General features: G+C 47.1%; 1 protein-coding gene across 5 annotated transcripts in view; it reads right to left on the bottom strand.

Annotated features, from left to right (window-relative positions):
* Nucleotides 1-11,476, bottom strand: part of LOC140411199 (WD repeat-containing protein 26) — a 365,602-nt gene extending 354,126 nt beyond the window's left edge. For all 5 annotated transcript variants that reach the window (XM_072500288.1, XM_072500289.1, XM_072500290.1 and 2 more), the window contains exons 1-3: nt 11,053-11,476; nt 9,180-9,279; nt 9,031-9,087 (exon numbers count right to left, since the gene is read on the bottom strand). In XM_072500288.1, the coding sequence (XP_072356389.1) occupies nt 9,031-9,087; nt 9,180-9,279; nt 11,053-11,336 (441 nt within the window). In that variant the 5' untranslated portion in view covers nt 11,337-11,476. The remainder of the gene's footprint in view (nt 1-9,030; nt 9,088-9,179; nt 9,280-11,052) is intronic.
* Nucleotides 11,477-12,308: the final 832 nt, after the last annotated feature.

Genomic DNA, 12,308 nt, shown 5'->3' with positions numbered 1-12,308 from the left:
ACACCATCCGCCTTCTCAACAACCCCATTAACCTGGGTGGCAACTTTGAGGAATCTATGTAAGTGGACTCCAAGATCCCTCTGTTTCTCCACACTTCCAAGAATCCTGCCTTTAACCCTGTATTCAGCATTCAAATTCGACCTTCCAAAATGAATCACTTCACATTGATCAAGGTTGAACTCCATCTGCCACTTCTCAGCCCAGCTCTGCATCCTGTCAATGTCCTGTTGTAACCTGCAACAGCCCACAACTCCAAGCTTTGTGTCATCTGCAAACTTACGAACCCACCCTTCCCCTTCCAAGTCATTTATAAAAACCACAAAGAGCAGAGGTCCAAGAACAGATCCCTGCGGGACACCACTGGTCACCGACCTCCAGGTGGAATACTTTCCATCCACTACTACTCACGGTCTTCTTTCAGCCAGCCAGTTCTGTATCCAGACAGCCAAATTTCCCTGTACCCCATGCCCCCTAATTTTCTGAATGAGTCTACCATGGGGAACCTTATCAAATGCCTTACTGAAATCCATACAAACCACATCCACTGCCCGACCTGCATCAATGTGTCTCGTCACATCCTCAAAGAATTCAATGAGACTTGTGAGGCATGACCTGCCCTCAAAGCCATGCTGACTATCTTTATGGGACTGCTTTAGCTCAGTGAGCTAAACAGCTGGTTGGGATGCAGAACAAGGCCAGCAGTGCGGGTTCAATTCCCGTGTCAGCTTACCTGAACGGGCGCAGGAATGTGGCGACTAGGGGCTTTTCACAGTAACTCCATACTTGTGACAATAAAGGATATTATATTATTTAATCAAACTATGTTTTTCTAAATAATCATAAATCCTGTCTCAGAATCCTTTCTAATATTTTGCACACCACAGAAGATTGTTTTCCTTGGAGTAGAGGAGACTGAGGGGGTACATGATTGAAATGTAGAAAATTATGAATGGCACAGAGTAGATAGACAGGAACAAATTTTTCCCCTTGGTGGAGGGGTCAATGAACAGGGGGCATAGATTTAAGGTAAGGGGCAGGAGGTTTAGAGGGGATGATGGGAAAATATATTTCACCCAGAAGGTGGTGGGAGTTTGGAATTCGCTGCCCGAAAGGGCGGTGGAGGCAGAAATCCTCATAACATGTAAGTATTTAGATGTTCACTTGCGATCCCAGGGTAAACAAGGCTATGGGCCAAGTTCCGGAAAATGAGATTAGAATGGTCAGGTGGTTGTTTTTGACCAGTGCAGAAGCGATGGGCCGAAGGGCCTTTTCTATGCTGCATCATTCTATGACATGCAAGTGGAATGGGGAAATCAGGTTGGTCCGGAACCCAAGAAAAGGAATTTGTGGAATATCTACGAGATGGTTTTTTGAATTAGCTTGTGGTAGAGTCCACTATGGAACATGCATTCTGGATTTTGTGATGTGTAACGAGGCAGACTTGATTAGGGAAATTAAGGTGAAGGAATCCTTAGGGGCAGTGATATAATACACCCCCTGTAGTTGGAGGGGGAATCAGATGTAATGGCATGATAACTGAGTAACGGTAACTACAAAGACTACACGAGGGAGGAGTTGATCAGAGTTGATTGGAAAAGGAGCCTAGCAGGGAAGACAGTGGAAAATGAAATGAACAGCAATGGCAAGAGTTCTTGAAGGTTATTTCAGGAGGCTCAGCAGGAATTCATCCCAAGGAGGAAACATGCTAAGGGGAGGACGAGGCAACCAAGTGAAATCAGCGACAGCATAAAAACAAAAGAAAAAGTAAAGAATGTGGCGAGGTTTAGTGGGAAGCCAGAGGATTGGGAAGACTTTCAAAACAAGCAGCGGACAACTAAAAAAGCAATAAGGGGGAGAAGATGAAATAGGAGTGTAAGCTAGCTAGTAATATAATAAGATTGCAAGAGATTTTTCCCCCCGATATATAAAAGATAAGAGTCAAGAATGGACATTCGACTAATGGAAAATTAGGTTGGAGAAGTAGTAATGGGGAACAAGGAAATGGCAAGAGAAACTGAATAGGTACTTTGCATCAGTCTTCATAGTGTAAGTCACCAGTGGTATACCAGAACCTAAAGAGAGTCAAGGGGCAGAGGGGAGGGTGGTGGCCATCACGAAGGAGAAGGTGCTGGGGAAGCTGAAAGGTCTGAAGATGTATACACCACCTGGACCAGATGGACGAGGTTCTGAAGGGGATTGTGGACGTATCGATGGTGATCTTTCAGGAATCACTGGAAATGGCCTTGTTTAAAAAACACCCTTGTTTAAAAAGAGGGGGAGGCAGAAAACTGGAAATTATAGGCGTTAGCCTGACTTCCATTGTTGGTAGATTTTAGAGTCCATTCTTAAAGAGAAGATTGCGGAGTACTTGGAAGTGCATGGTAAAACTGGAGTGAGTCAGCACAACTTCGTCAAGGGGAGGTCATGCCGAACATTTTTGGGTTTCCTTTTTTGAAAAGATGTCAGGGATTCTGGTGTTAAGGTGGAGCCGAGCCCGGGGCAGCATGGTGGCACGGTGGCTAGCATTGCTGCCTCATGGCGCCGAGGTCCCAGATTCGATCCCGGCTCTGGGTCACTGTCCGCGTGGAGTTTGCACATTCTCCCAGTGTTTGTGTGGGTTTCACCCCACAACCCAAAGATGTGCAGGCTAGGTGGATTGGCCACGATAAATTGCCCCTTATCGGAAAATATTAATTGGGTACTCTAAATTTATTTTTAAAAGGTGGAGCCGAGCACGATGGTGGCCATTTGTTGGAGTGTCGGAATTGCTGGTGCTGCAGGAGGGGACAAAGGCAGATGGTTATTGAGGGCGGTGGCAGCAGAGATAGTGAATGCATTTGTAATATTTCACAACTCCGTGGATTCTGGAACGGTCCGGCGGATTGGAACACGCTAATATGATGCCCCTATTCAAAAAAGGAGGCAGGCAAAATGTAGGAAACTATAAAACGGTTAGCTTGGTCCAGCGGATTGGAACACGCTAATATGATGCCCCTATTCAAAAAAGGAGGGGCAAAATGTAGGAAACTATAAAACGGTTAGCTTGTCCTCGGTGGTGGGGATGTTGCTGGAATCAATCATTAAGGATCGATGGCTGAACATTTGGAAAGACAAAGCTCAATCCACCACTCTCAGCATGCTTGACAAAACTTTTTTAAAACTTTTTTTAAATAAATATTTTTATTGAAGGTTGCATTTTTACACTGTACACGAAATGGATGAAACGGTTATAATCTACACATGGTTTGTTTTCGACACCCCCCCCTCTTCCACTGTCTCCGGGTCCTATCCTAGGTCCTTCCCTTCAACGGAGATGGTTTGTTTTACCCTTATAGCTTTGTGAAGAGCCCTCCGGTCCCGGTCTCTCCCTGCGTCCGTGTCCCTCCCACCGCTTGCACCCCTCCTCGTTCCTGCCTGCTTTCTGTGGCCCCCATGTGTCAGTCCACCCCCCATCCCATCTTTCTATCCTGGTTGGCTTTGATCAGGTCTTGGAACAGGCCAATGAATGGCCCCCACGCTTTATGGATGCCACCGTCTGACCCTGGTGTGCTTGATCTTCTCCAGATGGAGAAATTCCGCGAGGTCTGCCAGCCAGTCTGCAGCTTTGGGTGGTGCTGATCTCCAGCCGAGCAGAATTCTCCAACGGGTGACGAGGGAAGCAAATGCAAGTGCGTTGCCCCTCTTCCCCCTATGAAGTTTTGGCTGGTTCGATACCCCGAAGACTGTCAATCTTGGGCACGACTCCATCCTTACCCCCAAAACCTTGGACATCACCTCGAAGAAGGCCGTCCAAAATCCGACGAGCGTGGGGCAGGCCCAAAACATGTGGGTTGGCCGAGCCTCCATGGCACCGTTCACATTTGTCCTCCACCTCATACAGGTTCCTGTCAGGTGTGCACCACTTTAAGCTGCATGAGGCTTAGCCTTGCGCAGGTGAAGTTGGCCCGGTTCAGTGCTGCGCGCCAGATTCCGCACCCTACGTCCGTCCCTAATTCTTCTCCCACCTTCTGTCCAGTGGGGAGCATGTCCTTTCTAATAGCCGTCCTTATCTGTCCTCTCATCCCTTTTTCCACACTGTCCCCGTTCAGTAGCTCCTCCAACGTCTCTCTTGGACCCTAGGGTACCTAGTCGTCTCCTTGTGGAGAAAGTTTTTGACTTCCAAATGTCAGAGCTCCTGTCGTTCAGTAGTTCCAGTCTCTCTGTCAGCTCTTAAGGTCGCAGGTGTAAAAGTCCCAAATCGCTCGCATTCCTCCGTCCTGTCTCCACCTCAGAAAGGTGGCGTCTAGGATGGCTGGTGGAAACCTGTGGTTGCTGCAGATGGGGGCCATGGTGGACACCTCAAGTATTGTCTCATCTGGTTCCAGGTTCTTAGTGTTGCTACTACCACTGGGCTGGTGTGTGTTTTGCCAGCAGGGATGGGAGCTTGACAAACTTGCTCGAGTTCTTGGAGGACCTAAAAGGGGAGGTGGTGGCGTGATGGTATTGTCACTGGACTAGCAAACAGAGACCCAGAGTCTCCAGGCACCCAGGTTCAAATCCCGCCACTGCAGATGGTGAAATTTGAACTCAATAAAAATCTAGAATGACCATGAAACCATTGTCGTGTGTTGTAAAAACCCATCTGTTCACTAATGTCCTTTAAGGAAGGAAATCTGTCATCCTTACCTGGTCTGACCTGCATGTGTCTCAAGACCCACAGCAATGTTGCTGACTCTTAACTGTCCTCTCAAGGACATTTAGGTTCGGGCAATAAATACTGACATAACCTGCAACTCCCAGGTCCCATGAAGAATTTTTTTTATACCTGCAAGGTGGATAACGGGGAACCTGTGGATGTGGTACATCTAGATTTCCAGAAGACATTTGACAAGGTGCCGCATAAAAGATTGATCCAGAAGGTGAGATCGCAGGGGATTGGGGGTAGAGTACTAGATGAGATTGAGGATTGGCTGACTGACAGAAGGAAGGGATAAGCAGGTCCTCCTCTGGCTGGCGAACTGTAACTAGTGGGGACCTCAACTGTTCACAATCTACATAAATGATATGCAAACAGATGATATTAAAATAGGTGGAAAAGCAGGCAGTGAAAAGGAGATGGAAGATTTTACATATGGATAGAGATTGGGCCAAAATTTGGCAGATGGAGTTTAATGTGGATAAGTGTGGTTATCCATTTTGGTCGAAAAAATTTAAAATCAAGTTATCTAAATGGAAAGCAGATTCAATTGTGCCTGGGCAGAGGAATCTGTGTGTCTTTGTTCATCGCAGAAAGTCGGTATGCAGGTACAGCGTGTAATTAAAAAGTCAAATGAAATGTTAGCGTTTATTGCAAAAGGATTGGACTATGAAAGTGTTGTTGCAATTGTATAGGGTGTTGGTGAGACCACATCTGGAGTACTGTGTCCAGTTTGGTCTCCTTATTTAAGGAAGGATGTGGTGGGATTGGAGGCAGTTCAGAGGAGGTTCACCAGATTGATTCCGGGGATGATGTATGAGGAGAGATTAAACAGTTTGGGCTTACTCTTGCTGGAATTTAGAAGGACACGGAGGGATCTGATCGAGGTATAGAAAAGGGATTGATAAAAGTAAACGTAGACCAAATGTTCCCACTTGTGTGGCAATCTAGAATGAGGTGTCACGGATATAGGTTTGAGAGGCGGTAGATTTAGAACCACGATGAGGAGAAGCTACTTCTCACAGAGGGTGGTGAATTTGTGGAACTCCCTGCCCCATAGTGCGGTGGACTCAGTCATTAAATGGTTTCAAGAAGGCGATGGATAGGTTTCTGATATAAAAGGCAGAACAGGCTGAATTGCCTACTTCTTCTGCTCCTAATTCCTATGTCTTGGCCTTCGCCTCTCTAATAGACCGGAGGCGAGTCTTGCTTGGGTGGGGGTCTCCGGCGCCACCTGAGGCTTCAGCTTGTTTAGTGGACCTGGTGGAATTTCTGCACCTGAAATTTGCCATGAGGGTTGGTGGATGGGTTTTACTCAGGATAACAGCATAAGGAGCTGGTTACTGTCAACTGTTGGTGGGAAACCCACGCAGGCACAGGGAGAACGTGCAGGCTTGAACCAAAATACTTGAATAAAAGTATTTTAAATAAAAAACAATGGATTTGAACATCTTCCCCAAGGAAGATGTTAGACTACTGGCTTATAATTTCGTGCTTTCAATTTCCTTTCTCTCTTGAATAGTGGTGTTACATCTGCAGATTTTCAATCCGCTAGAACCGTTACAGAATCTAAGAATTTTGGACGGTTACAACCAATGCACTTTCTGCAGCACTTCTAAAATCCTAAAACACAGGTCAAGGGAATCTAGTCCCTTCAGTTTTCTTTTTTTTCCATATAAATTTAGAGTACTCAATTATTCTTTTTCCAATTTTAGGGGCAATTTAGCGGGGCCAATCCACCTAACCTGCACATCTTTGGGTTGTGGGGGTGAAACCCATGCAGACATGGGGAGAATGTGCAAACTCCACACGGACAGTGACGCAGGGCCGGGATTCAAACCCGCGTCCTCAGCGCCGCAGTCCCAGTGCTAACTGCGCCACATGCCGCCCTCATCCCATTAGTTTTCTTAACCGCAGAATGGTAATTAGCCACAGCCAGCATAATGTTTGATCTTCAGCCTGTGCCGATCAAGCCAATCACAGCTAGAGTGGTGAGCACAGTTACTTCAAAGCCAAAGCAAAGCTTTCACTGTGTACTTGTATATCATCCATCACAACCTAGAGGTTCCAGAGAATGGTTCACAACCAATGAAACATATTACTGGTTATAATTACAGTTCTTGTATAGAATACAATTTGCAGCAAGGTCCCATATGCAGCAATGAGAAATTACCACATAATCTCCAAGCAACATTGGATTCAGGCTAAATATTGCCCAGACACTGCTCTTTAAATAACACCAAGGAATTTTTACATCCACCCATTGCGCAGATAGGACATCAGTTTAATGTTTCATTAAAAAAAGCTGGCACACTCTGGAATAGGATTTGAAACCACAACCACTTAACTCAGAGGAGTGCATGCTTGCAATGAATCACAGCCGAACCGTAGAGTATTTTGGAGGGGAAGAGAGATGAATGTGTGGGTTGGGGGAAAAAAATCCTAGTTCTCAATTTGATTCTACCACTGGATTCAGGACAATTTTTTAAAAAACATAAGTTAACACAAATGCATGGCAGGTCAGCAGTTAAGGCTCCAAGAAACTGCATCATGATTGGGGTAAAATGGTGGAAAAAGACCACTGAGGACAGAATAATAATAATCTTTATTGTCACAAGTCGGTTTACAATAATACTGCAATGAAGTTATTGTGAAAATCCCCTCGTCGCCACATTCTGGCGACTGTTCGGGTACACAAGAGGGAGAATTCAGAATGTCCAAATTATCTAACAGCCCGTCTTTCGGGACTTGTGGGAGGAAACCGGAGCACCCGGAGGAAACCCACGCAGACACGGGGAGAACGTGCAGACGCCACAGAGAGAGTGACCCAAGCCAGGAATCAAATCTGGGACCCTGGCGCTGTGAAACAACAGTGCCAACCACTGTGTTACTGTGCCACCTGAATAGAGTATAACAGCACTAGTTTTTATTTTTTCTCTACTGCTTTACCCAAGTAGCTCTCTCTCATGCTTAGGAGGCATTCCTCCAAAAGGAGCACAAGTCAAATACCATCTCTTCCTCTCAGAACTCATATCACTGTTGAAAATCATCAGCTCCACTAAATTAATGCAGAGAACAGGTCTTTGAATGGCATCTCAAGAGGACCAATATAGTTTGCTTACAGCGCAGAATGTACTATTAGGTTTTCCAAGTGCTTTCAAAATGTACATTGTCATTTTAAGCTGGTCACTTTTCCTTCAGTACATTGTTTCATTTTCAGGGAATTGTTATGGCACAAGAGGTGGCCATTAGGCCTGTGTCTAAACGAGCATTTAGACTTAGTGCCATTGCTTTGCGTTTTCGCCATAGCCTTGCACATTGTTTCTATTCATCATCTAATGCCCTCTTGAATGCATTGATTGAACCTCCGCATTTCCAGGCATTGCACTGCAGACCCCAACCAGTCGCTGTGTGAAAAAGTTTTTTTCTCACATTACATTTGCTTTTTTCTGCAAATCACTTTAATCTGTGGCCTCTTGTTCTTGATCCTTATACGTGTGGGAACAGTTTCTCCCCTCCAACTCTGCCCAGCACCCTAATAATTTTTAAAGCCTCTATAAATGTCCTCTTAGCCTTCTCCTTTCCAAGGAGATCAGTCCCAACCTCTCTAATCTGTCCTCATAACTGAAGTTTCTCATCCCTGGAACCATTCATGTAAAACCTCTTCAGTACTCTCTCCAATGGTTTCACACCCTACCCAAGGTGCATTTGCCATTTACTGAGTGTAATAACATTAACATGCTCTAGTAAATCACACCCAAGGTAAAACTGCACTTCTCACCTGAAATTCATGATACGTCTCAAATTGCTGATCACCACCAATAGCAACTTTATAACTAATATTCAAGAAAATGTGATACTTGTACAATTACGCTTTATTAAATCCAACTGCTGTTTATATTTCTGATGCTAAATACGTAGGGAAGACAATTCCAAATTCACAGAATGTGCAAGAAAATAAACAATCAAGTTCTAATCCTTTCTACAAAAGTCCCCAAAAGGGTTAAGTGTACAGAGATGTAATTATGGACTTTAAACGTCAGTTCCTGTTCCATCCCCCTTCCCAGTCCTGGACAGAAAGCTCTCCAAACCCTCTACAAAACAAATGAATCAGCTGGAACAGTCAAGCAGCTGATCATCTTTGTTTATCCTCACTACTAATCCAGCACAATCACTGGCCTTTTCCATCTCTACCCCACAACCCCCACCCAAAAACAAATCACACTTTCTTCTGCTGAACATTTAGTCAACTGCTGGCCGACCCTGGTATTTCCAGAATCTTTTATATGGATACAAATTTGTTTTTAAATGGGAAGAACAAAAAAATCCACTCTGCAACTTTGATCATTGCTTACCACAATCACATGAGGTGAATGCACCAAAGACTTCAATTCATTAAGATCATTTTCAGCCTATTGACAAAAACAATAATAATTAGTTTAGTGCAAGGCATTCAATGCAAAGGATTTGTGCACATCATTATAGAGAGCTGAGACCAGGTTACCTTTTCCCATTCTCCATCCATTACGTGATTGCGGAATTTAGTTGCAGAAGGATGTTCCAAACGGCAGCCCGATTCCTGCATCAAAAGATCCACCGTTTGGCTGCAAGAGAAATAATTCAAACCTTGAAGCCCAACCACAGCATTGAAAAAGGAAATCTGGAACAGTTCTGATGACAACTTACCACTAAACTCCACCGCATTTAAAAATGACCAGATCATTACAGTTAAATCTATTACTTTAAAACAAATTCCTCAAGTAAATGATGCGCCAGGATATCATAGTCAAACTTATAGCCTTTGCTTAATGTGCATGTGTAGATATGTATAGCGGTAAATCTAATATTCATGTTCTATAAATAGACGGTCAATAAGTCCATCAGTTAATTCCACAAATAGCATACTCACAAAGCACCCATCCCAAGGGCCCCTTCATTTGGAGTGAATTGCATTCCAGGTTTTCTTAGGCAGATGATCTAAGTAACCTTGATTTTCAGCTTTATTTATTTTCCCAAATCCAAGTTCTATACCCATTAAATTCATATTACAGTACAAGGGGAGAAAAACTACCAAATATATGTTTTCTATTTTGAATCTTTAAGGTTGATTACTTGGTAATTTCCTTCTCTATTTCACTGCAGGATCTAAAAAATAGCTAAAATAATTAATTTTGGAATTAATGAGCCACAGAATTAGAAATGGTTCTGTTACATCAGTGTATAGTTAGTTCCATGCCATTAAATCACAGCTAAGATACCATCACTGGTGTTCAGAAGTACAAAACTGGTCATCCCATGGCATTTACTTCTTCCAATGTACCATTTATGGTTTGGACTTAAATACATGCTCAACCTCAAAAGTGAAAAACCACACGCAATAATATTAAGGAAAGGAAAATTCTATTTCTCCAATCCCTAAAGAAAACTATACAGAAGTTCTAGGATATCAATCACATATCCACATTTCCTATTCTGAAAATATATCATCCCATGAAGAGCAGTTCAATGTTCACAAGCAGCTACAGAAAACAGACTGACAACACATACTCTGCATATCTGGATAGAATTTTTGCCAGATATATTCCCAGATATAAGCAATGTGGGATTGACTAGGATAGGTGACATTATTCAGAAATAAGAGATAAGCACAAAACTCATTCAAACCATTATTTTGTGTAACTATCCATGCTCTCACCTCCGCAGCCCCCTTCGCCAACGGCCAGTACAGGTTTTGAGTGAGGTCAATCAAAATAATGGGGTAAATATCAGTGACAAAAATTCATGAATTACGCCTAAAAGCAATTTAAAATTACAAATAGCACAATACTGCAATTATTCCCTTAGCTACCCTCATCATTAAGTACTTGCAAACTTGAGGGGACACGGTCAGAAAATCGGCAGAATTTGGGGTCACGGTGAAAGGGCTTCCTGAATTCAATTAAATAAGCAGGTTTCATACTGATCTACCCTGATTTTTCCCCCTCTTCAGTGCACTGTTACCTGCTTTTACTTCAAGTCAAGGGACACATTTGACCATTTTGGCCAGTATCAATTGCCACTCCTTGGTTTACCCATGGTATCTTTGAAAGTTTTAAAAAAAACATTTCCTCTTGGTCACTTTGCGTGGCGCTCGGTCCCACAAAGCTGAGTGTTTGCCCCATTTCTCTTCTATTGTAAATGAGTTACTGTACTCATTGTCCAAGTTTTATTCATGGTGCCCACTCTCTCTGCTTTCACTCAGATGGATTTAGCTTGGGCAGCTGTTTTCCTTAGTCTCTCAACCTGGGTAGACAGGCCCCTCAGTAAACCACACCAGCACAGTTCGCATGGCCTGGGTGCATTTTGTAGGCCCAGCTGCAGCCCCGGGTTTAACTCACTTCAGGCCCAGGCCGTGCAGGTGTTGTCCGATCAGGCGGATGACATCCTCGTCGCTCTGGGACAGGCGCTTCTTCTTTTTGAGGGAGGTTTGCTCGGGATTGAGGGCCCCAGGCCCGGGGGGCAGGGAGGAGGAGGGCAGCCCGTTGGAGTGGCTCTGGGAGAAGGCCGAGCTGCTGTTGGAGGTGGGCTCGTCCCCGGGCTCGGTTTGGCTGGAGTCCCCGTTCTGGCCCCCCGCGGCAGAGGCAGCCTCGCCGCCGCCACCCTGGTTCCCGTTGGCCTGCATGACTCTGGGAGCCTGGCGCCCCGAGCCGCCCAGGAGCAGGAGGCCGCTGAAGTGAGCTGGGGGGAGGTTGGTGCTGGGGCCCCAGCGCCGCCGCCCCGGGCTCAGCCTCGCCCTCCGCCGCTCGCTGCTTCTTCCGCGGTGGCGGAGACACTCCGCCGCTCTCCGAGTCGGAGGACGAAGAGGAGGCCAGAGTGAACGGCGTGTCCTCGGCCGCAGCTGCCGCCGTGGTGGGGGCCTCGCTGCCGGCCCGCTGCCCAGCCCCGCACTGGGCCAAGGATCCCGGAGCTGCCCTCCGGCCGGGGAAAGAGACGGGGGGGGGGGGGGGGGTGTGAGGGTCGGGTTGGGGGGGGGGGGTGAGGGTCGGGTTGGGGGGGGGGGGGTGAGGGTCGGGTTGGGGGGGGGGGGGTGAGGGTCGGGTTGGGGGGGGGGGGTGAGGGTCGGGTTGGGGGGGGGGGGGGTGAGGGTCGGGTTGGGGGGGGGGGGGGTGAGGGTCGGGTTGGGGGGGGGGGGGGTGAGGGTCGGGTTGGGGGGGGGGGGTGAGGGTCGGGTTGGGGGGGGGGGTGAGGGTCGGGTTGGGGGGGGTGAGGGTCGGGTTGGGGGGGGTGAGGGTCGGGTTGGGGGGGGTGAGGGTCGGGTTGGGGGGGGGGGGGTGAGGGTCGGGTTGGGGGGGGGGTGAGGGTCGGGTTGGGGGGGGGGGTGAGGGTCGGGTTGGGGGGGGGGTGAGGGTCGGGTTGGGGGGGGGGGTGAGGGTCGGGTTGGGGGGGGGGGTGAGGGTCGGGTTGGGGGGGGGGTGAGGGTCGGGTTGGGGGGGGGTGAGGGTCGGGTTGGGGGGGGGGTGAGGGTCGGGTTGGGGGGGGGTGAGGGTCGGGTTGGGGGGGTGAGGGTCGGGTTGGGGGGGGGTGAGGGTCGGGTTGGGGGGGGGTGAGGGTCGGGTTGGGGGGGGGGTGAGGGTCGGGTTGGGGGGGGGAAAGA

The sequence above is a fragment of the Scyliorhinus torazame genome, chromosome 4 (assembly GCF_047496885.1).
Source record: "Scyliorhinus torazame isolate Kashiwa2021f chromosome 4, sScyTor2.1, whole genome shotgun sequence".
Classification (NCBI taxonomy): Eukaryota; Metazoa; Chordata; class Chondrichthyes; order Carcharhiniformes; family Scyliorhinidae; genus Scyliorhinus; species Scyliorhinus torazame.
Note: the sequence above shows the minus strand (reverse complement) of the source record. Positions and strands in the feature narration are given on the sequence as shown.